The sequence below is a fragment of the Gossypium arboreum genome, chromosome 5, assembly GCF_025698485.1.
Source record: "Gossypium arboreum isolate Shixiya-1 chromosome 5, ASM2569848v2, whole genome shotgun sequence".
In the NCBI taxonomy this organism is placed as follows: Eukaryota; Viridiplantae; Streptophyta; class Magnoliopsida; order Malvales; family Malvaceae; genus Gossypium; species Gossypium arboreum.
The window spans coordinates 92,348,032-92,372,349 of record NC_069074.1 but is presented as its reverse complement, the minus strand read 5'-3'; the positions used below and the strand labels follow the sequence as shown (position 1 = coordinate 92,372,349).

General features: G+C 36.4%; 2 protein-coding genes and 1 non-coding gene across 3 annotated transcripts; 2 read left to right on the top strand and 1 right to left on the bottom strand.

The window, feature by feature from the left end:
• Positions 1-2,852: 2,852 nt before the first annotated feature.
• Positions 2,853-9,530, top strand: LOC108479216 (receptor-like protein Cf-9). Its single transcript, XM_053027669.1, has 3 exons — positions 2,853-3,681; positions 5,524-5,823; positions 8,515-9,530. The coding sequence occupies exons 1-3, from the start codon at positions 2,853-2,855 to the stop codon at positions 9,528-9,530; spliced, it is 2,145 nt and encodes a 714-aa protein (XP_052883629.1).
• TRNAN-GUU (transfer RNA asparagine (anticodon GUU)) lies at positions 4,254-4,327 on the bottom strand. Its single transcript has one exon. It is a non-coding gene; the product is annotated as a tRNA-Asn (tRNA).
• Positions 9,531-10,091: 561 nt separating the features above from the next.
• Positions 10,092-11,498, top strand: LOC128292744 (receptor like protein 22-like). The gene has a single exon (XM_053027668.1). The coding sequence runs from the start codon at positions 10,092-10,094 to the stop codon at positions 11,496-11,498; it is 1,407 nt and encodes a 468-aa protein (XP_052883628.1).
• Positions 11,499-24,318: the final 12,820 nt, after the last annotated feature.

Below are 24,318 nucleotides of genomic sequence, written 5' to 3'. Positions count from 1 at the left end.
GATGAGGGCATTGTGCGACACTTCATCGTTCGGGATACACCAATGCAGAATGGGGTGGCAGAACGCATGAATCGAACTATACTTGGAGAAAGTTCGATGTATGTTGTCCAATGTTTGGATTGGACAAAGAATTTTGGGCTGAGGCGATTACATATGTGCCATCTAATTAACCGCTTGCCATCACCGCAATAAATGGAAAACTCCTATGGAGATGTGGACTGTAAATCACATCGATTATGATTCTTTACATGTATTTGGTTCCACTGCATATTATCATGTAAAGAATCTAAGTTAGACCCAAGAGCAAAGAAAGCATTATTCTTGGGTATAACTGATGGAGTAAAAGGATACCGTCTCTGGTGTCCTAATACAAGGAAAATTGTTTTCAGTAGAGATGTGACTTTTGATGAATCAACCATGTTGAAGTACAAGAATTCACAAAAGGATGACAAAACCAGTAGTACTTTGCAGCAGGTGGAGCTTGAAAAGGTTAACGATGATCCAGCTAATATTGGAGGGACAAATGATGAAGAGGTTCCTACCAAAAACCTCTACAGCAACAAGATTCAATTGCATATAGAAGGCCAAGAAGAGAGATTCGTAAGCCTGCTCGCTTTGATGATATAGTGGCCTATGCACTTCCAATTGCAGATGATGATGTTCCTTCTACTTACGAAGCGATAAGTAACCCCGATGGTGTAAAGTGGAAGCAAGCAATGAATGAAGAAATGCGTCTCTTCATAAAAATAAGACACAGGAGTTGGTGACACTACCCAAGGAAAGAAGGCAATTGGATGCAAATGGGTATATGCAAAGAAGGAAGGATTTCTGATAAAATTGAAATTGATACAAGGCTAGATTGGTAGCAAAGGGTTACGCTTCGAAAGAAGGAATAGATTACGGTGAAGTGTTTTCTCCAGTTGTGAAGCATTCGTCTATTCGGATTTTGCTAGCCTTGGTTGCGCAATATGATCTTGAACTAGTTCAGCTTGATGTGAAGACCGCGTTTTTACACGGTGATTTGGAAGAGAAAATCTATATGACTCAGCCAGATGGATTCAAGGTTGCTGGGAAAGAAAATTGGGTTTGCAAACTGACAAAGTCGCTTTATGGATTGAAGCAATCTCCGAGGCAGTGGTACAAGTAATTTGATCAGTTCATAAAAGGGCAAAGGTACACAAGAAGTAAATTTGATCATTGCGTGTATTTTCAGAAGCTACAAGAAGAAACTTTCATATACTTGCTCTTATATGTTGATGATATGCTAATAGCATCTAAGAGCAAAGTTGAGATTGAAAGATTGAAGACTCAACTCAATCTCGAGTTTGAGATGAAAGATCTAGGAGAAGCTAAAAGATTCTCGGCATGGAAATATGGAGAGATAGAGCTCATAATAGAGTTAGCTTGTCTCGAAGCGATTTTGAAAAAGGTACTACAGTTAGTTTGGCATGAACGAGCGGACAAAACCTGTAAGTACCCGTTAGCTTCTCATTTCAAGCTTTCGCACAACTATCTCCTTCGACGAATACGGAACGAGAATACATGTTGCAAGTTCCGTATTCTAATGCAATGGTAGCTTGATGTATGCAATGGTGTGTACAAGACCCGACATTTCACAGTGCGTTAGTATAGTGAGCGGTATATGCATAATCCTCGAAAAGGACATTGGCAAGTCAGAAATGGATTCTACGGTATATTCGTAAGACCGTGGATGTTGGATTACTTGTTCAAGCGAGGATAATACACTTGGTAAAGGTGTTATTGGGTACGTTGATTCTGACTATGCCGGTGATTTGGACAAGTGAAGATCAACCACCGGTTATGTGTTTACACTTGCTGGAGGACCAATAAGTTGGAAGTCTACACTACAGTCTCTGATTGCATTGTCAACCACGAAGCCGAGTACATGGCTATATAGAGAGGTCAGAAGGAGGCTATTTGGTTACAAGGTATGGCTAAAACCTTGGGGTTGGTTCAGAGCATATTAACGTGTATTGTGATAGTCAAACCGCTATTCATTTAGCAAAGAATCAAGTCTATCATGCACGCACAAAACATATCGACGTCGATTCCATTTTGTGCGGAAATTATTGAAAAGGGAAAATTTGTCTTCGAAGATCAAGACTGCAGATAATCCCGCAGATATGATGACCAAGGTGGTATGACAACCAAGTTCAAACATTGTTTGAACTTGATTAATATCTGCAAGTTTAACAGTTGAAGAAGGCACTATCAAGTATTGTTGTCAAAAGCAGAAGAATTGTGTGAAGATAAGATTATCCTAATCAAATCTTCAAGGTGGAGATTATTGGAACCCACCATTCTTTGAAAAGTCAAATGGGTGGGCACCGAAAGTAGAAAGTAATATTGGTTGGCAAGTTGGGTTAAAAGTTGGCATGGGATAATTGCAATTTTGGTCCCTAATTGTATAGGGACATTGCAAGTTGATCCTTGAACCTCAACTATAAATAGGCCTAACCATTTCTTACTTTCTTCATCCCATAATTGCCATTCTCTACTTAAGGCATTATTCTCTCTCTCTATTTGTAAATTTCACTTGTAATTTTTGGAGTGAAATACATTTGGTAGTGCCCGAGGACGTAGGCAAAATTTGCTGAACCTCGTTAAAATTCTGGTGTTCTTTATTATTTGTTTTGCATATTTTGTGAATGTGATTGTAGTGATTTATTGTGCTATTAAATTACGATAGAGGGATATTCTGGCTAGGAAAGACTTGGTATTTAAGTGATCTTCGTGATCTACCTCTCTTTCCTAGGAATTGAACTTGGTGTGATTTTTCAGTACAATAATTTTACTCTTTCACACGCTTCCGCGCAACAAATTCAAATCATATGCATGGCTCCTTGAGTGTCAATAGCTCCAAGTCTAGCCCTGTTTTCCCTAAAATCCAAATTTTTGATCTCTCAAGTAATTATTTTTCTGGACCCCTACCAGTGAGATACATCAACAGCTTCAAGGCTATCATAAATCTAGAGAAGATTGGGAGTGCAGAGTCGTACATGGGGGTGTATGATTACAGGAGTGCCTTCTATACCTATTCCATTGCAATTGTTATGAAAGGACAAGATATGGAATTGGTGAAAATTTTCACCATGTGGATGATCATTGATCTATCAAACAATCAGTTTGAAGGGGAGATTCCAAAGGTTATTGGGAAGCTTAACTTATTGAAAGGGCTCAACCTTTCTCATAATAACCTTAATGGTGGTATCCCCACCTCAATAGGGAATTTGACAAATCTTGAATGGTTGGACCTATCTTCAAACAGGTTGTCTGGGACGATTCCAAATAGATTGGCAGATCTGCCATTTCTTTCATCCTTAAATGTTTCAGGAAATCAACTCCATGGTCAGATTCCTCAAGGCAAACAATTCAACACATTTGGAAATGATTCATATGAAGGAAATAAGGGACTATGTGGGTTTCCGGTCTCGAAAGGTTGCAGCATCATTGAGCCAGCACCTCCAAATGTGCTTGAAAAAGATGGCTCAAAATCAAACATTGCTTTTGGTTGGAAAGTGGTGTTGATAGGTTATGGATGCGGAGTAGTGCTCGGAATGTCCGTGGGATATGTTGTTTTCAAAACTGGTAGGCCGAAATGGTTGGTGAATTTGGTTGAAAACCAACATGAGAAGAGGCAAAGAAGAAAGTCAAAGAATGGCAATCGCAGCAATAGACGAAGAAGGACCTGATTACTGCGAATGATGTTCAAGCATTAATGTTTTGTATTTTCATAATGTTGTATTTTCATAATTTCTTGTTTTGTATTTTCATAATCTATTGTCTTTATCTTTAGCATTGTGCATGGTGTATTCCCAGTGATGGCTCGTTCATGAATCACTTGACAAGGTAATGAACTAACAGGTTAAGTTTATAGCGAACATGGAAATCAAGATGTTGATGGTGCAGACAAAGTTAGAATTTGAAGCATTCATGTCTCTTTTAAGATTTGGAATTTAACTATTTTATATTTAATGTTTAAACTTGTTAGAAATTTTAAGATTTGAGAAAGAAGGCAGTAATAATGTCTAAACATATATCAATAATTTAAGAAATTTAATTTTATTAAGTTTGAAATTCAAATATAAACTGTGAGGAATTTTATTGGAGTAATATAGCACTCGTAAAAGTAAAAGTGAGAATTTAATAAGACATTTGAAGACTGTTGTGTAATTTGCAAAGCTAGAAAGCAATCAGATTAAAGCAAAATGGAATTTAACCAAAAAGTAAGACGCTAGAAGAAGGGCTTGAACCTCCGACCTTGTGGTTAACAGCCACACGCTCTAGCCAACTGAGCTACTCCAGCTTTGAGATGGTACTTAATAGTTATAATATACTCAAACTTCTTGCAATTTTTGTATATTTGAAGTTTAATGTCTATACTTTTTATTTTTAGGGATTTAGTCCCTCTACATTTCAAATCTAAAAATTTAAATTTATTTGTTAACACTGTTAAAATTCTTTTATCAAATTTGTTGGTGTGATATTTGAATTTAAAAAAAAATCATTTGATATACATGTAACAAAACTTGACATTGTAATGGACTTGAATTTTGTAGTTGGCTAAGAGAGAAATAATTAACCAAGTAATATTGACTCCAATTTAAGGAAAAGTAATGATTCCCAAATAAATTTATTAGAATTCCAATCTAACAAACTAATTTATATAATATACACAAACTATTTCTAATATAACACAACTTTCAATAATTAATTAATTTTTAATATACCGGATTGTCATATAAATATCACATCAATAATTAATTAATTTTAAAATTTAAATAAAAATAAAAATATATTAAAATTTTAATTTTAAAAATTAATTAATTGTTGGTGTGACTTACACATGTACTGTCATGTGGATGGCACGTCGGCAAAGTTAACCGACATTAACTTTTCTATTTATTTTGAGGTGATTTGACAAATAATGCAAGTTTAAGGGCTAAAATAGGGGAGAAGCTAGAAAAAATTTTTAGGGGCGAAATTAAATTGTAATTTTTTACAATAGTAAAAATGCAATTTCACAATTTTAATAGTTTATATCTTTATAATTTTTAAAGGATTAAATCAAATTTTTATCATTTTTAAGGATGGTCAAATTGTAATTTACCTTACTAATTTAAAATTTTAAAAAATTTATTGCTAATATTTGCCTTAATAATGAGTGCAAAAATATTTAGATGTAAAGTAATTAGTCTACTTACCAAGTCTTGGCTTTAATTATTCTTGAGGTAAGACTTGGATATAATTTTCATCATTCATGGTGTTTTTTTCTTCACCACATCAAACTTAGTCTATATTGTAAATTATTTTGTATATTATGCTGCAAATGACTGAAATTTCCTTATTGCTTGTGGATTAAGTGAGAGGAAGTATTGGAAATCTATTCTGAAATTGAATGCATTGATGTGAAATTGAGGGAGGTAATAGCAAGAATAGACGCTGCCAGTCTTGGACCAAACTTTACGAATTATATTGTCTTTTGAACTTTGTTAATTCCAGTGATATTGGCAGATCCGGTATTTCTTTCCTTCTTAAACGTTTCTGAAAATCAACTCCATAGTCAGATTCCTCAAGGCAAACAATTCAACACATTTGGAAACCATCCATATGAAGGAAACAAGGGACTATGTGGATTCCCAGTCTCCAAAGGTTGCAGCATCAATGATACACCACCTCCAAATGTGCTGGAACAGGATGGCTCAAATGCAAACATTGCTTTCGGTTGGAAAGTGGTGTTGATAGGTTATGGATGTGGGGTAGTGTTTGGAATGGCCATGGGATATGTTGTTTTCCAAACCGGTCAGCTGAAATAGTTCGTGAATTTGGTTGAAAAGAGAAGAGGCGAAGAAGAAAGTCAAAGAATAGCAATCGCATCGATGGACGAAGAAGGATCTAGTCGGTGCAAATGATGTTCAAGCATTTCTGTTGTGTCTACGTAATTTCTTGTTTTGTAGCCTGTCAGAATGTTTTGCCTATGGTGAAAAGTTGCATTGATATGTGTCTGTTTTTATGATTGTACCAATTCCTCTGTATTTCATTGCATTTTGTACTATTTGTAAGGATTTATTTTGAGTGTAACATCTTGTATGGTGCAACTATGTATGTCTTCTAATTTCATGAATTTCAATTTTTAGTAAACATTATACTGCTCACCATAAAAACAAAAACATTTTGAATTACAAAAGATTCAATTATTCAAGTTTGAGTTGCATTTATAAACATGTGATGATGAGAATTCATGAACATAAGGTATGGTTTGAGCCTTTGTTGGTGTTAGGGAACAGAATAAAAAACAAAGCTGAGTCTTGAGCAACAAGCTTCAATGACTTGCAGCAAAAAAATAGCAAAAGATCAGGCTGTGAACTTGACAAAAAATGCTTGCAAGGATCAAAAATTAAGAGAAAGGTTCAATGGATAAGCTTTTGTATGTTTTTGGTCTTGTGTTCGAGTCTCTGCGTAAACGAAGTGGTGATATATTTTTACTATTCTGAATTTTTTTTTGATTTTATTATTAAATTAAATTTCCTAAAATCCTCCTCTCCTCTTACTTTTATATTTTATGTTCTTCCCTCTTCTTCTTCTTTATTTTTCTTTCTTTCTTTTTTCCTACCGCTTCATTTTCCCTCTTTTACTCCTCATTTGGTTATTTTGTTGGCGCATTTCTCTCTTTTACTCCTCGTTTCGTTATTTTGTCGGTGCATCTCATTACTTCTTTCAACGGATTAATCTTTTAAGCTCCAGGTTGGAATTTAGTTAATTGTTGCTTTTTGTTCGTTTTTGCAAAGAATCTATTTCCTATTTATTTTTGCTCGATTCCTTTGTTTATGTGTCAATTGATTGTCATTTTTAGGCAAAGATCCTGAAAGTAGCATTCCCTCAATGCGTTAGTTCAGTATAGCACTGTTTTGTACAAGATGAGTGTGTAAATTTTTTGAGATTGGCGTTCTTCGTCGAAATTTTTTGCATAACTTTGTTGTTTGACTTTTAGAGCATTCCTTTGGGAATTAATTGTTGAATGGTATTTGGTTGTTCGTTGTTAGGTCCGGAGTCATTCTTGTTGCTTCTAAGTCGATTCTACTACAAGTGTGTGATGAAAACCCTTTTTTTTTTTTTTCAAATTTTGAACGCTAGAAAACATTACTCTCGACACCATACGGTCGTGTGTCAGACCGTGTAACTCACTATTTTCAAATTAGAGGCACATGGGTATTTGTCCAGGCCATGTAATTCACTGTTTGTACTTTTGGTTACACGGGCTAGGAATACGGGTGTGTGTTCAGGCTGTGTAACTCATAGTTTTGGATTTAAGGTCACACGGGCTAGGGACACGGGTGTGTATCCAAGCCATGGGTAGTCAATACCCTTTTTGATGTGTAGGGCTGTACAGAGATGGTGTGTAGAAGATGATGGTAGGGAATCTGCATTCTTTAATTATCTGTCATAATTTGTATCTGTAATTGATATATTCTGTTCTGCTTTCGTATTTGTTTCTGAGAACTGGTCAAACTTTAAAACACTGTAGATTTATTCTGCATTTTTGTTTACTAAAAATGATAAGTTATACACTTTGTCTATTGACTCATTTTGTCTGTTTGATTGAATTTCAAGTAATTTATCTACTTAGGCAGGTCAGCATGGCGAGAGCTCAGTCATCCTTATCTAGTATTTTGCCACTTTAATTGAACTTATATTATAGTTGTTTTGTCTTGAATTACGGATTTCAAGTTTGGATTTCTAGGTTGATTCAATTATTTAAACGTTTTCTAACTGTTAAACTTTAATTAGTTAAAAGTAGGATTTTTTCAAATGGTATGTAGCTTCCTAAGCTTGCGTCTAGATTAAATATGGAGTGTTACATGTTGTTTTAACTTTTGGTATTTGAATATTTAAAGAGATGATTTGATTATTTGATTTTGTGACATAGAGGTAGTGATAAACATTCCAAAAATAATTCCACTTGCGCGTCTCCATACATTTCAAACATACTAAAATCTGCAGCCTGTAGGCAAGCATTACAAGACAATTTACAGCCTCTTCAACAATTTCTATATTTAGTTGGAGGGTCAAAAACACATAAAAAAGACAACCGGACAGCTAGTATTTCATTCAATCTTCACAACATGTCTGTGTGCATGCAAATCCTTAACTTTCCAGAATCCTTTAAAGCATATTCCATTATAAAATCACAAATTTTCGTAACAGACAAATAAAAACCTCCATAACAAATAATTAATTACTTTGGTATTAATATAAATCGGATTGTTTGCTTTGTTCAATACAGATTTTTCATCATTCAATTCACTCTCACTACTGTTTAAATGATAAATAAATTATTTAAGTATGGAAATATCCATGTAACATTGGATATTATTTGTTGCCTATAAATACCATTCCCATCCTTCATCTTCCTCAACTAACATAACATGGCCTCCTATCTCTTTCTCTCCCTATTCCTCTTCTTTCCCTATCTTTATGCTTTTTCTTCTTCAGGATCTCACTCCTGCTCTCACCACGAAGCTGCTTCACTAATCCAGTTCAAGAATTCCTTTTCCATCACTCAGACAGACTATGCTGCTTTCTATTGCGATGATTTTGCTGGCCCTACATCTTATCCCAAGACAAATTCGTGGGAGGAGGGTACAGATTGCTGCTCATGGGATGGGGTCACTTGTGACCACCTAAATGGTCATGTTATTGCCCTTGACTTGAGTTGTAGTTGGCTATATGGCAACTTCCCTTCCAATAGCAGTCTCTTCCTTCTTCCTCACCTTGAGAAGCTCAACCTTGCTTTTAATGATTTCAATGATTCCAATATGCCCTCTGAGTTTGGTCGGTTTACAAGTCTATCCTTCCTCAACCTTTCTGGTACAAGGTTTGTAGGGGAAGTCCCATCCCAAGTCTCCCACCTATCAAAATTGGTTTCACTTGATCTCTCTTTGAATTTTGCCCAAACATTTGACAAACACGCTCTGCAGGGACTTGTTCACAACCTAACCGAGGTCAGACATATTTTCTTGGATAATATTGACATGTCTTCTATTAATCCTCATGTCTTCATGAATCTATCCTCTTCTCTAAGGTCTCTCAGTCTTGCTTATTGTGGTTTGCAAGGAAAATTCCCAAAAAACTTTTTTGATTTGCCAAACCTTAATCTCCTCAACTTGGGAGGCAACCAAAACCTCAATCTTGATCCTTTGAAGTTCAACCGGAGCAGCAATCTTGAACATTTGGATCTATCGTGGATGTCCTTCTCTACAGAATTCATTGATTCAGTTGATAATCTACAGGCCTTAAAGTACTTAGATCTATCAGGAAATTCTTTCTTTCAAGGATTGTCTGTCTCAATCACAAACTTATCATCTTTGGAGCAATTGATAATTTTAGAGGCAAATATTTGTGGAGGATTGCCTGACTCGATAGGGAATCTTGAGTCCTTGAAGTTTTTACAACTCTCCGGTTCCAACTTATCTGGACAAATTCAATTGTCAATTCTAAACTTAACCTAGCTTGAAGAGTTGGATATAACAGAAAATTCATTAGAAGGTAACATTCCAGATAAGGTAACCGCTTTTCCTAATCTAATATATTTAGACTTATATGACAATTTACTCAATGGAACACTTCCGTCATGGTTGTATACTGCTCCCTCCTTAAAGGAAATAGATCTCTCTCATAATCAATTCAGTGGGCATATCAAAGAATTCCAATCCAAATCACCAGAATTGATATGGTTAGACAATAATAAACTCCAAGGTCCTCTTCCATCTCCAATATTCCAACTTCTCAATCTTACCAAGCTCAGCTTATCCTCAAATAATCTTAGTGGTGTCATAGAGTTTAGCATGTTCTCAAACCTTTCAAGTCTCAAAAATCTTGAACTTTCATATAACAGCCTATCCTTAACATCTAATAGCACTTCTAGTGTTAACCATATATTGCCTAATCTTACAAGCTTATTTCTTTTATCTTGCAATCTTAGTGAATTCCCCCTATTTTTGAAAGAGCTAAAAAGTTTGGAAAGCTTAGACCTCTCTTGCAACAGAATTGAAGGCAAAATTCCACAGTGGATGCAAGAGGTGGGGAATGACTCTTTGACTTACTTAAATGTATCTCACAACTCTTTGACAGAAGTTGAGCACTTTCCATGGAAGAATATTGCAGTTCTTGACTTAAGCTCCAATTTGATCCGTGGAAATCTTCCGATTCCAGCTTCAACAATCAATATCTTTCTGATCTCAAATAATAGTTTCAATGGAGAGGTCTCTTCCTTAATCTGCAATGTCACTTCTCTTCAAATTCTTGATTTGTCCCACAATAACTTCAGCGGAACAATTCTGCAATGTTTTGGAAATTTGAGCGACAGACTTGAATTCTTGAATCTGAAGATGAACAAGTTTTATGGGATGATTCCTCCAACATTTGCAAAGGGATGCCAATTAAGTAATTTAAACTTAAATGGAAATCTGTTAGAAGGGCCTTTGACACCATCCATCCTTAATTGTAAAGGTCTGGAAGTGCTAGATCTTGGTAACAACAAGATCAATGATACATTTCCTCATTGGTTGGGAAGTCTTCCACAGCTACAAGTTCTTGTATTGAAGTCAAATCATATGCATGGTTCCTTGTGTGTCAATAGCTCCAAGTCTAGCCCTTTTTTCTCTAAAATCCAAATTTTTAATCTCTCAAGTAATTATTTTTCTGGACCCCTACCAGTGAGATACATCAACAGCTTCAAGGCTATCATAAATAGAGAGAAGATTGGTAGTATAGTGTCGTACATGGGGGTGTATGGTGGTAGAGATGGTTCCTTCTATACCGATTCCATTGGAATTGTTATGAGGGGACAATATATGGAATTGGTGAAAATTTTCACCATGTGGATGATCATTGATCTATCAAACAATCAGTTTGAAGGGGAGATTCCAAAGGTTATTGGGAAGCTTAACTTACTAAAAGGGCTCAACCTTTCTCATAATAACCTTAATGGTGGTATCCCCACCTCAATAGGGAATTTAACAAGTCTTGAATGGTTGGACCTATCTTCAAACCAGTTGTCTGGGACGATTCCAAATAGATTGGCAGATCTGCCATTTCTTTCGTCCTTAAATGTTTCTGAAAATCAACTCCATGGTCAGATTCCTCAGGGAAAACAATTCAACACATTTGGAAATGATTCATATGAAGGTAATAAGGGACTATGTGGGTTTCCTGTCTCGAAAGGTTGCAACATCATTGAGCCAGCACCTCGAAATGTGCTTGAAAAAGATGGCTCAAAATCAAACATTGCCTTTGGTTGGAAAGTGGTGTTGATAGGTTATGGATGCGGAGTAGTGTTCGGAATGTCCGTGGGATATGTTGTTTTCCAAACTGGTAAGCCGAAATGGTTGATGAATTTGGTTGAAAACCAACATAAGAAGAGGCAAAGAAGAAAGTCAAAGAAAGGCGATCGCAACAATAGACGAAGAAGGATCTAATTATTGCAAATGATGTTGATGAATTAGTGTTGTATTTTCATAATTTCTTGTTTTGTAGACCGTTTTACCTATGGTAAAGGGTTGCATTGGTATCTGTCTGCCTTTAGTATTGTACCTATTGGAACCCACCCATTGTTTGAAAAGTCAAAAAGGGTGGGCACCGAAAGTAGAAAGTAAAATTGGTTGGCAAGTTGGGTTAAAAGTTGGCATGGGATAATTGCAATTTTGGTCCCTAATTGTATAGGGACATTGCAAGTTGATCCTTGAACCTCAACTATAAATAGGCCTAACCATTTCTTACTTTCTTCATCTCATAATTGCCATTCTCTACTTAAGGCATTATTCTCTCTCTCTATTTGTAAATTTCACTTGTAATTTTGGAGTGAAATATATTTGGTAGTGCTTCGGGGCGTAGGCAAAATTTTTGGACCTCGTTAAAATTCGTGTTATTTATTATTTATTTTGCATATTTTGTGAATGTGATTGTAGTGATTTATTGTGCTATTAAATTACGATAGAGGGATATTCTGGCTAGGAAAGACTTGGTATTTAAGTGATCTTCGTAATCTACCTCTCTTTCCTGGGAATTGAACTTAGTGTGATTTTTCAGTACAATAATTTTACTTTTCACACGCTTCCGCACAACAATTGGTACCAGAGCCAGATTCGTACTTGGGGAATACGACCGTTTACGGTACTATTCACGTATACGGCACTATTCACGTATATAGTACTATTCACATATATGGTACTATTCACGTATATGGTACTATTCACGTATATGGCACTATTCACGTATACAGCACTATTCACGTATACGATACTATTCACGATATCTGATCTTTATTCACGATATCGATGAGTTGGGATTGAGGAGAAAATGGCGGCACGATCGCCATCGACAAGGACTACTGTGACAAATGCAAAATTTGAAGTAGAGAAATTTGACGGTACCAATAATTTTGGTATGTGGCAATGTGAGATCCTGGATGTCTTATGTCAGCAAGAGCTAGATATAGCCCTTGAAGAAAAACCTGACAATATGGATACAAGGAGTGGGTCAAGATCAATAGACAGGCGTGTGGTGCAATCCGCCTATGTTTGGCCAAAGAGCAGAAGTACTCTATCATGAGGGAGACATCAGCGAAGAAGTTATGGGATACACTGGAAGAAAAGTTTCTAATGAAAAGTCTTGAAAATAGGCTTTATATGAAAAGAAACTTTATCGATTCACGTATGCACCCGGTATGTCGATGAATGACCATGTGAACTCATTCAATAAAATTTTAGCAGACTTGCTGATGAATATGATCATCTTACCACCACATTGCTTCATGGGAAGGACACGATCACATTTGATGCAGTTTGTAGTGCGTTGTATAGATCTCGAGACTCGAAAGAAAGATAAAAGAGATCACGAGATACAAGCTGCGAAGTCTTAACAAGAAGAGGTCGTTTACAATGAAAATCGGTAGAAGGGAAAGTCCAAAGGGTGACCCGCCAAAGATGAATGTGCCTTTTGCCGTGAAAAAGGGCATTGGAAAAAGAATTGTCCTAAGCTACAAAAGGGCAAGGCTATTTCTAATGCATGTGTAGTGGAGCATGATGAGGAGTCAAACTTTAGCTTGGTTGGCATGGCAATGGCATGTCAAACGGATGAGTGGATTTTGGACTCAGGATGTACTTACCATATGTGTCCTAATAAGGACTAGTTTTCTAGTCTTAAAGAGCTAGAAGGTGGAATTGTTCTTATGGGCAATGATAGTGCTTGTAAGACAATGGGAGTAGGTACAGTCCAATTGAAGAATCACGACGGCTCAATCCAAGTCTTGACAGATGTTCGCTACGTACCTAGCCTGAAGAAAAATCTCATCTCGTTAGGGGCCTAGAATCTAAAGGGCTCACAATCACTTTGAGAGATGGATTACTAAAAGTAGTAGCTGGGCAATTGACGGTGATGAAAGGCACAAGAAGAAATAACTTGTACTTTTTAAATGGAAGTACAGTTATTGGATCAACATCAACAGCTTTCTACAAAAGATGTAGATTCAGAGGCTACCGATTGTGGCATATGCGATTGGGACATCTTGGTGAAAAAGCTTTGCGACATTAGCGAAGCAAGGCTTGTTGAAAGGTGAAAATTCTTGCAAAATGGAATTACGTGAACATTGTGTTCGGGCAAGCGAAAATGGTAAAATTTGGTCCACAATTCACAATCTGAAAGGAATTCGGACTACGTTCACAAAGGATGTGTGGGGACATACCAAAGTAGCTTCTTTGGGAGGTATGCACTATTTTGTTACTTTTGTTGATGATTATTCAAGAAAAGTATGGGTGTATCTAATGAAAAGAAAAGTGAAGTTTTGGATGCATTTCGAAATGGAAGAAGATGGTGGAGACTCGGATGGTTGAAAGGTCAAACGACTTCGATCGATAATGGTACCGAGTACAAAACGATCCATTTCTACAAGTATGCCAAGATGAGGGCATTGTGCGACACTTCACCGCTCGGGATACACCACAATGAGAATGGGGTGGCGAGACGCATGAATCGAACTATACCGAGAAAGTTCGATGTATATTGTCTAATGCTTGATTGGGCAAAGAATTTTGGGTGAGGCGATTACATATGCGTGCCATCTAATTAACCGCTTGCCATCACCGCAATAAATGGAAAAACTCCTATGGAGATGTGGACTGTAACTGCTATCGATTATGATTCTTTATATGTATTTGGTTCCACTTGCATATTATCATGTAAAGAATCTAAGTTAGACCCAAGAGTAAAGAAAGCATTATTCTTGGGTATAACGATGGTGTAAAAGGATACCGTCTCGGTGTCTGATACAAGGAAAATTGTTTTCGATGAGATGTGACTTTTGATGAATCAACCATGTTGAAGTACAAGGATTCACAAAAGGATGACAAAACCAGAGTACTTTGCGCGGGGGGGAGCTTGAAAAGGTTAACGATGATCCAGCTAATATTGAAGGGACAAATGATGAAGAGGTTCCCACCTAAGAACCTCTACAGCAACAAGATTCAATTGCATATAGAAGGCCAAGAAGAGAGATTCGTAAGCCTGCTCGCTTTAATGATATAGTGGCCTATGTACTTCCAATTGCAGATGATGATGTTCCTTCTACTTACACAGAAGCAATAAGTAACCCTGATGGTGTAAAGTGGAAGCAAGCAATGAATGAAGAAATATAGTCTCTTCATAAAAATAAGACCTGGGAGTTGGTGACACTACCCAAGGGAAAGAAGGCAATTGGATGCAAATGGGTATATGCAAAGAAGTAAGGATTTCCTGATAAAAATGAAATTCGATACAAGGCTAGATTGGTAGCAAAGAGTTACGCTCAGAAAGAAGGAATAGACTACAATGAAGTGTTTTCTCCAGTTGTGAAGCATTCGTCTATTCGGATTTTGCTAGCCTTAGTTGCGCAATATGATCTTGAACTAGTTCAGCTTGATGTGAAGACCGCGTTTTTACACAGTGATTTGGAAGAGAAAATCTATATGACTCAGCCAGATGGATTCAAGGTTGTTGGAAAAGAAAATTGGGTTTGCAAACTGACAAAGTCGCTTTTTGGATTGAAGCAATCTCTGAGGCAGTGGTACAAGCGATTTGATCAGTTCATAAAAGGGCAAAGGTACACAAGAAGTAAATTTTATCATTACGTGTATTTTCAGAAGCTACAAGAAGGAACTTTCATATACTTGCTCTTATATGTTGATGATATGCTAATAGCATCTAAGAGCAAAATTGAGATTGAAAGATTGAAGACTCAACTCAATCTCAAGTTTGAGATGAAAGATCTAGGAGAAGCTAAAAAGATTCTCGGCATGGAAATATGGAGAGATAGAGCTCATGATAGAGTTAGCTTGTCTCGAAGCGATTTGAAGAAGGTACTACAGTTAGTTTGGCATGAACGAAGCGAGACAAAACACTGTAAGTACCCGTTGGCTTCTCATTTCAAGCTTTCGCACAACTATCTCCTTTGATTTAATACGGAAAGAGAATACATGTTGCAAGTTCCGTATTCTAATGCAAAGGGTAGCTTGATGTATGCAATGATATGTACAAGACCCGACATTTCACAAAGTGGTTAGTATAGTGAGCGGTATATGCATAATCACGGAAAAGGACATTGGCAAGTCAGTGAAATGGATTCTACGGTATATTCGTAAGACCGTAGATGTTGGATTCTTGTTCAAGCGGGATAATACACTTGGTAAAGGTGTTATTGGGTACGTTGATTCGACTATGCTTGATTTGGACAAGCGAAGATCAACTACGGTTATGTGTTTACACTTGCTGGAGGACCAATAAGTTGGAAGTCTACACTACGGTTCTGATTCGTTGTCAACCACGTAAGTCGAGTACATGGCTATAACAGAGGTCAGTAAGGAGGCTATTTGGTTACAAGGTATGGCTAAAACCTTGGGGTTGGTTCAGAGCATATTAACGTGTATTGTAATAGTCAAAGTACTATTCATTTAGCAAAGAATCAAGTCTATCATGCACGTACAAAGCATATCGACGTACGATTCCATTTTGTGCGGGAAATTATTGAAGAGGGGAAAATTTGTCTTCAGAAGATCAAGACTGCAGATAATCCCGCAGATATGATGACCAAGGTGGTAACAGCAACCAAGTTCGAACATTGTTTGAACTTGATCAATATCCTACAAGTTTAACAGTTGAAGAAGGCACTATCAAGTATTGTTGTCAAAGGCAGAAAAAATTGTGTGAAGATAAGATTATCCTAATCAAATCTTCAAGGTGGAGATTATTGGAACCCACCCATTATTTGAAAAGTCAAAAAGGGTGGGCACCGAAAGTAGAAAGTAAAATTGGTTGGCAAGTTGGCTTAAAAGTTGGCATGGGATAATTGCAATTTTGGTCCCTAATTGTATAGGGACATTGCAAGTTGATCCTTGAACCTCAACTATAAATAGGCCTAACCATTTCTTACTTTCTTCATCCCATAATTGCCATTCTCTACTTAAGGCATTATTCTCTCTCTCTATTTGTAAATTTCACTTGTAATTTTTAGAGTGAAATATATTTGGTAGTGCCCGAGGACGTAGGCAAAATTTGCTGAACCTCATTAAAATTCTGGTGTTCTTTATTATTTATTTTGCATATTTTGTGAATATGATTGTAGTGATTTATTGTGCTATTAAATTATGATAGAGGGATATTCTGGCTAGGAAAGACTTGGTATTTAAGTGATCTTCGTGATCTACCTCTCTTCCTGGGAATTGAACTTAGTGTGATTTTTCAGTACAATAACTTTACTCTTTCACACGCTTCCGCACAACAGTACCAATTCCTCTGTCTTTCATTGCATTTCGTACTATCTGTAATGGTTTGTTTGAGTGTAAAATTTTGTATGGTGGTGTTGTTTATGTCTGAAGAGGAACAAGTTTTATGGGATAATTCCTCAAACATTTGCAAAGGGATGCCAATTTAGGAATTTCAACTTAAATGGAAATCTGTTAGAAGGGCCTTTGACAGCATCCATCCTTAATTGTAAAGGTCTGGAAGTGCTAGATCTTTGTAACAACAAGATCAATGATACATTTCCTCATTGGCTGGGAAGTCTTCCACAGCTACAAGTTCTTGTATTGAAGTCAAATCATATGCATGGCTCCTTGTGTGTCAATAGCTCCAAGTCTAGCCCTTTTTTCTCTAAAATTCAAATTTTTGACCTCTCAAGTAATTATTTTTCTGAACCTCTACCTGTGAGATACATCAACAGCTTCAAGGCTATCATAAATCTAGACAAGATTGGTAGTACAGTGTCGTACATGGGGGGGTATGGTCATAGAGGTAGTGCCTTCTATACCTATTCCATTGGAATTGTTATGAAAGGACAAGATATGGAATTGGTTAAAATATTCACCATGTGGATGATCATTGATCTGTCAAACAATCAGTTTGAAGGGGAGATTCCAAAGGTTGTTGGGAAGCTTAGCTTACTGAAAGGGCTCAACCTGTCTCATAATAACCTTAATGGTGGTATCCCTACTTGAATAGGGGATTTGACAAGTCTTGAATGGTTGGACCTATCTTCAAACAGGTTGTCTGGGATGATTCCAAATAGATTGGCAGATTTGGCATTTCTTACGTCCTTAAATGTTTCTGAAAATCAACTCCATGGTCAGATTCCTCAAGGAAAATAGTTCAACACATTTGGAAATGATTCATATGAAGGAAACAAGGGATTATGTGGGTTTCCGGTCTTGAAAGGTTGCAACATTATTGAGCCACCCCCTCCAAATGTGCTTGAAAAAGATGGTTCAAAATCAAACATTGCTTTCGGTTGGAAAGTGGTGTTGATAGGTTATGGATGTGGAGTAGTGTTCGGAATGGCCATGGGATATGTTGTTTTCCAAATTGGTAAGCCGAAGTGGCTCGTGAACTTGGTTGAAAACCAACATGAGAAGAGGAGAAGAAGAAAGTCAAAGAATGGCAATCGCAGGAATGGTCAAAGAAAGATCTAGTTGGTGGAAATGATGTTCTAGCGTTTATGTTGTATCTTCATAATTTCTTATTTTGTAGTCTCTCAAAATGTTTTTTTCCTATAGTGAAGGGTTGCATTGCCATGCATCTGTCTTTACTATTGTATCAATTCCTCAGTATTTGATTAAATTTTCTACTGTCTGTAAGGGCTTGTTTTGAGTGTAACATTTTGTATGATGCATCTATTTATCATGACTTTCCATTTTTAGTCTTAATAATCTTTCGTACTACTCGCCATAAAATAGAGAAAACAATCTCATAATTGTTATTCTTAAGCTTATAATCGATTAAATAAAGTAATTTTTTTGTCTCAAAATCTTTGCTACTACTCTCCATAAATGTCTATAGTACTCTAAAATGACATACTTTTATGTGTTAATTGCATATATATTTTGAGTATAATCCTATCAATTTGGGCTTTTTATGGTTTCTTATCTTGTAGGGACTAAATTAAAGGCAAAAGGAAATTTAGGGTGAAAAGCGTGAATTTAAAGACAAAATGGGCCAGCATGTGAAATAAGAAAAAAGTGGTGTTGAAAATACAAAGTGTGAAAGACTTGGTGGCAAAAAAATTCAAAGAATAGATTTATAAACATAAAATTCTATTTAAGTTTGTTAGAATTATTGTTAGGATTATTATTTAGATCTTAACAATGAAAGGACCAACACTTCCAAAGGTATTTTCAACTAAAGAACACCTAGGTCCTGAATAGTATTACAAAAAAAAAATTATTATATGTGATTAATCAAACAAACTTGTCAGCTAGGCTTAAGTAAAGTTAGAAAAATAGAGTAATGATTTGATCTAATATAATGACTAGTCTAATATGACCAATATTTAGTATATGTTTAAAGGTATAGCTTTTTAGACGAGTTAAAAAATCATAGTCTGATTAAGGCTATAAATTTAGTGTTAGGGATGGACATAAACCTAAAACCTTTGCATGGAAATGGCCTAAATTGAATCATTACTTTCTAACGAGGGTAAAAAGTGATAATGTTTCCATTTGAAGGGGCTAAAGGGGATTAAATTTAATTATAAATTTTGGGGAGAGGCTAAAAATGAAATTGTAACATTTAACCGATAAGGCCGAAGCCCTAGCTTCCCCTTGGCTTTAACTTGCTCGTAGTGAATTTTATCTAACTTATTCATATAGGGTATCTACTAGGAAATTGGCATAACATTAGAAACTACAACAAAACGAATTTAAAGAATGTGACCTCTAGTTAACGAAATAATGAAGGGTTGAGTAATGGGATCTTTCTCAATTTCAACAAAATAGTAAAAAAGATTTCGACTAGCAACATTTTCATCCCGAGCCGACCTATTGGCTCAACTAACTATTTAGAAAATATAAAATATGTTTATATTAAAGAATCCATATTTAAATAAAAATTCAAGACAAGTTGTCTAAAATTTTTGAAAAATATTGTCCACGGTCTAGTCCGTATTGGTCAAGCTTACTGAACTAGGTAGGTAGCGTGAGCTTGCCTTGAAAGTGCTAATAAAGCTAATCGAGTCAACACTTAAAATTTCTTATACAACTTTAGACCCAAATTGGGTAATCATATCAATGGGATAGTTTGATACTTCAATACAATTTGAAAATTTTAAGATTTTTTAAATAATAAAAATTACAAAAAATTTTAGTTTTAATTTTAAGAATTTTTAGATTTATACATATTTAATTATTTTTATATTTTTAGATTTAAATGAAGTTGTTGACCTAACGATATTATATGTCAACTTTTTTTATATTTTGGGTGATTTGACAAATAACGCAAGTTTAAGGGCTAAAAAAGATGAAAAAAATTGAGAACTAAAATGATTTTTTTTAGTAAAGTTTAGAGGACCAAATAAGTCATTATGGCAATCATTGGATACACATCATCACCTATATATTTTGTTATTACATTCTACCTTTTCTTTCAATCACTTGATTACGAAACATAATCAAATATGTTTACAAGTACCTCAGTTTCACAGGATAGATCAAGTAGTTTACACAAATTTCTCAGTAACAACTTAAAATGTGAAAATTCTTTTAAAATTAGAATGGATGTCTATAATTATCCCACTTCTTCAATTATACATTCAGGTAGCTCCTTTCCACACTGCAAACTTCATCATAAACCATTTGATTGTAAGCATGGTGGTGTCATGGGACTCAAAATTTAAAGACTAAACCTAATTGGTCTCAGATTTGAAGAGGAATTGATATCCTTAGCGGCTTTTAGTCGACGGTACAAACAAGTTAGTGGATACTGCATACTGTTGTTAATTTGTGTGGAATTACTGGACATTCTTCTGCAATTGTTCGAACTTTCCTCATTGCTTGTAGACTAGGTTTAGGTGATAGTGATAAGTGGAAGCAAGAGTTTAAGTGATGTGAATAGACAACTTCTTCACCTAATCGCCTTTTTCTCGAGTAAACGTATATACTCGATACTGCAGAATTTTCATGTTTGTGTGGAATTCTGCATTATGCAAATGTCCAACATTGCTTGTGGATTAATTAATTAATCCATGTTTATATCAAGTTAACTTTGTTAACATGATCGTGTATACCAACTTTCAGCTAGTTTTAACAGATCAGACTAAGGCTAATTTGTCTAGAAGTTGCATCATGCAAAACTATTTACTGGCTTTTAGGTAGCTTAGTCAATGGTAAAAATGAGAAAAGTAGTCAAATTTCTTTTATTTTTATCGTTAAAATCAAGTTTTGTAGGTCAGTATGAAGTACATGTGGCACGTACATACAACTATCCAGTTTTTAATGGTAAAAATGAAAGAAAATTTTAATATAAAGAATCGATTTATTCTTTTATCTATCGGCAAAATTACATCCACATATTCTCCACATTTCAGACTTGTAATTCTACCCAACTGGTCACAAGCATACATGTGCCAGTACCCTCATATATCGATCGAAATTTTTGGTTTTAGTGCATGTACTCTTTTAACTTTTGGTATTTCAATATTCAAAGATTTGATTTGATTATTTTATTTTGTGTTCTGTTGTGTGACATAGAGGTAGTGATAAGCCCCAAAATAGTTCCACTTGGCACATCTCCATACATTTCAAACATACCAAAATCTGCAAGCAAGCATTACAAGACAATTTCCAGCCACTTCAACTTTTGGCTCCATTTTTAATGGTTCAATTGACTCAGATTACTATTTAAATGATAAATAAATTATTTAAAGTATGAAAATATACATCTAAAATTATTTAAACAAATCTTTTGTTTAGTATTGGATATTATTTGTTTCACTTTTCAACTGCTGTTATTGTTGCCTATAAATACCATTCTCCGTCATCTTACTCTAAAAACATAACATGGCCTCCTTACTCTTTCTCTGCCTATTTCTCTTCTTTCCCCATCTTTATGCTTCTTCTTCAGGATCTCACTCCTACTCTCACCCTGAAGCTGCTTCCTTAATCCAGTTCAAGAATTCTTTTTCCATCACTCAGACAGTGCTTCCTGCTTGGTATTGCGATGAGGTTGCTGGCCTTAAATCTTATCCCAAGACAAATTCATGGAAGGAGCGTACAGATTGCTGCTCATGGGATGGGGTCAGTTGTTGTTGAAGCTGATCTCCATGTAGCTGGTATGAAGCAAGTCAAATGAAGTCGCCATGCAAAGCTTGTGACAAGCATGCAACAACCTTGGTTTTGTGTTGTTTGTTAGATTTGAACTAATATTTTGTTCATTTTGAAGTCTAGTTTGCTATAAGCTTTTTGATTGATGTAATTTGATGTTGATGGAGTCATTAACCACTTTGTGTTAATGTACAAGTTAAGTTTTTGTTATTTGGAAAGCTTAGTGGAAGTAGGTGTATGTTTAGGTAGAAATTTGACTTGTAAGTTTTTTTTTTTTGATATATGTAATGGAAATCTGCCTATGATGAATGTATGAAAAAATACAATTCATTTTTCCATCAATACTCTCAACTATTCTTCATGCTCCTTCTTTCTTTGCTTTAGTTCTGTTCTTGTTTTCCTTCCAATTTCTGCTCTTAAAGCCTGGACTTCAAGCATTTTTTCTTCATTCTTTACCCGGGTATATTACGTTGTTGTTGGTGCTCTTTTTGCAACTCTTACTTTACCCGGTTAAAGTACACTCAAACTCCAACAATTGGTATCAAGAGCTTTCATCTTAGAGGACCTGTTAAATGGCTTCATCAGGCTTTTCTCCTGCTGCACCACCAGTCTTTAATGGTGAAGGGTTCCACATATGGCAGGTTAAGATGAGGACTTACCTGCAGGCCTTTGATCTGTGGGAAGTTGTTGACACAGACATCGAGCCAGCTCCACTGAGAGCCAACCCAACAGTGGCTCAAATTAGACAACATGCAGATGAGAGGACCAAAAGGCACAAGGCCATGTCCTGTATTCAGAACTGTGTTTCTGATGTGATCTTCACCAGGATCATGACCTGTGAGACCCCAAAGCAGGCTTGGGACAAGCTTAAGGAGGAGTTCCAGGGAACTGAGAGGACCAGGCAACAGCAGCTTCTAAATCTGAGAAGGGATTTTGAGAATCTGAAAATGAAAGAAGAGGAAACTGTCAAACAATATTCTGACAGGATAATGGCTGTTGTAAACAGTATAAGGCTCCTTGGTGAGCAGTTTGATGAAGTAAGGATAGTTGAGAAGGTTCTCTCTACTTTACCAGAGAGATATGAGGCAAAGATATCCTCCTTAGAGGACTCGAGAGACTTGACAAGGATCTCCCTGACTGAGCTTATCAATGCTCTTTATGCTCAGGAGCAGAGAAGAGCCAGCAGGTTCGATGAGCACCAGGAGGGTGCATTTCAGGCCAAGAGCAAGCCTAGCTCGAGTAATGCTGCCTACAAAGGCAAGAAAAACTGGAGGGATAAATCCAAAGCTGATGCCTCAAAAAAATGGGACAGACCATGCAGACACTGCAAAAGGCCCGGTCATCCAGAGGCCAGATGCTGGTTCAGACCAGATGCCATATGTCAACATTGCAAGAAGAAGGGCCATGTTGAAAGAGTCTGTAAAGAAAAAGGCAGACCCGGCCAAAACCAACCTCAACACAAGAATGAAGAGGCTCGAGTAGCTGAACAAGGCAGTGACAGTGAAGAACAAGTGTTTGCAGTCTCATGTTTAGCTGCAAAATGCAAGGTTAAAAAGGGATGGCTCCTTGACAGTGGCTGCACCAACCACATGTCACCAGATGCAACTATCTTCAAAACTCTAGATAGAAGCTGTAAGACTAGAGTAAAAATTGAAGATGGACACTGTATTCAGGCAGAAGGCATAGGTGATGTGATAATATGCACTCCATCAGGTAACAAACTCATCCCAAATGTACTGTTTGTACCTGAAATTGATAGAAATTTGTTGAGCATAGCTCAGTTGCTGGAAAAAGGATATACTGTGGTCTTTAAAGGAAATGAGTGCCAAATCAGTGACCAAAAAGGGTCCATACTCATGACAGTGGCCATGTCCGACAAGAGTTTTGTTGTAGACTGGAATAAGGACCTTGATAGTGCCTATGCTGCTTTCATAGAAGAATCCAAGCTTTGGCACCAAAGGCTTGGGCATGCCAACTTTAAGTCTATGGCTCGGATGGTCAGTAAGGAAATGGTTGAAAACTTCACCAAGACATTCTTCGAATGAAGATGTTTGTGAAGTCTCATCAAATGGGAAAGCAAGCTAGGCTTCCATTTCCTCCAAACACCACCTGGAGAGCATCAAGCAAGCTGGAACTAGTGCACACTGATGTTTGTGGCCCCATGAGAACTGAGTCACTTAGTGGCAACAGGTACTTTATTCTCTTCATTGATGATTTTACCAGATCTTCTTTGGGTTTATTTTTTGAAGCATAAGTCCGAGGTTGCTCAAGTGTTTATGAAGTTCAAAGTGCAGAGAAAGCAGTAGGTGCAAGATAAAGACCATTAGGTCGATAATGGAACCGAATACACTTCACTCGGTTCCAAGCTTTGTGCAAAGACGCTGGTATCAAACACCAGCTAACCAATGTCTACACACCCCAACAAAATGGGGTTAGTGAAAGGAAAAACAGGAGTTTGATGGATATGGCCAGATGTTTATTGTTTGAGAAGAATTTGCCCAAGACCATGTGGGTTTGAAGTCATCAACACCTTCTGCCTCTACATTCGAATAGGCTTCCAACCAAAGCACTTGCTCACAAGACATCTTTTGAAGCCTGGTTCGGGTTCAAGCCATCATTGGCTCATATGAAAGTCTTTGGTTGCCTATGTTACAGCCAAGTACCAGCTGTTAAGAGGGAC

What these genes read in the sequence shown, in the direction of transcription:
- LOC108479216 (XM_053027669.1), top strand. Translation starts at nt 2,853, where the DNA reads ATGCATGGCTCCTTGAGTGTCAATAGCTCCAAGTCTAGCCCTGTTTTC. An exon ending in AAGAAGAAAGTCAAAGAATG is followed by an intron (nt 3,682 to 5,523) that starts GCAATCGCAGCA and finishes TGTTAATTCCAG; the next exon opens with TGATATTGGCAGATCCGGTA. An exon ending in ATATGTTGTTTTCCAAACCG is followed by an intron (nt 5,824 to 8,514) that starts GTCAGCTGAAAT and finishes TTTCTTCTTCAG; the next exon opens with GATCTCACTCCTGCTCTCAC.
- LOC128292744 (XM_053027668.1), top strand. Translation starts at nt 10,092, where the DNA reads ATGCAAGAGGTGGGGAATGACTCTTTGACTTACTTAAATGTATCTCAC.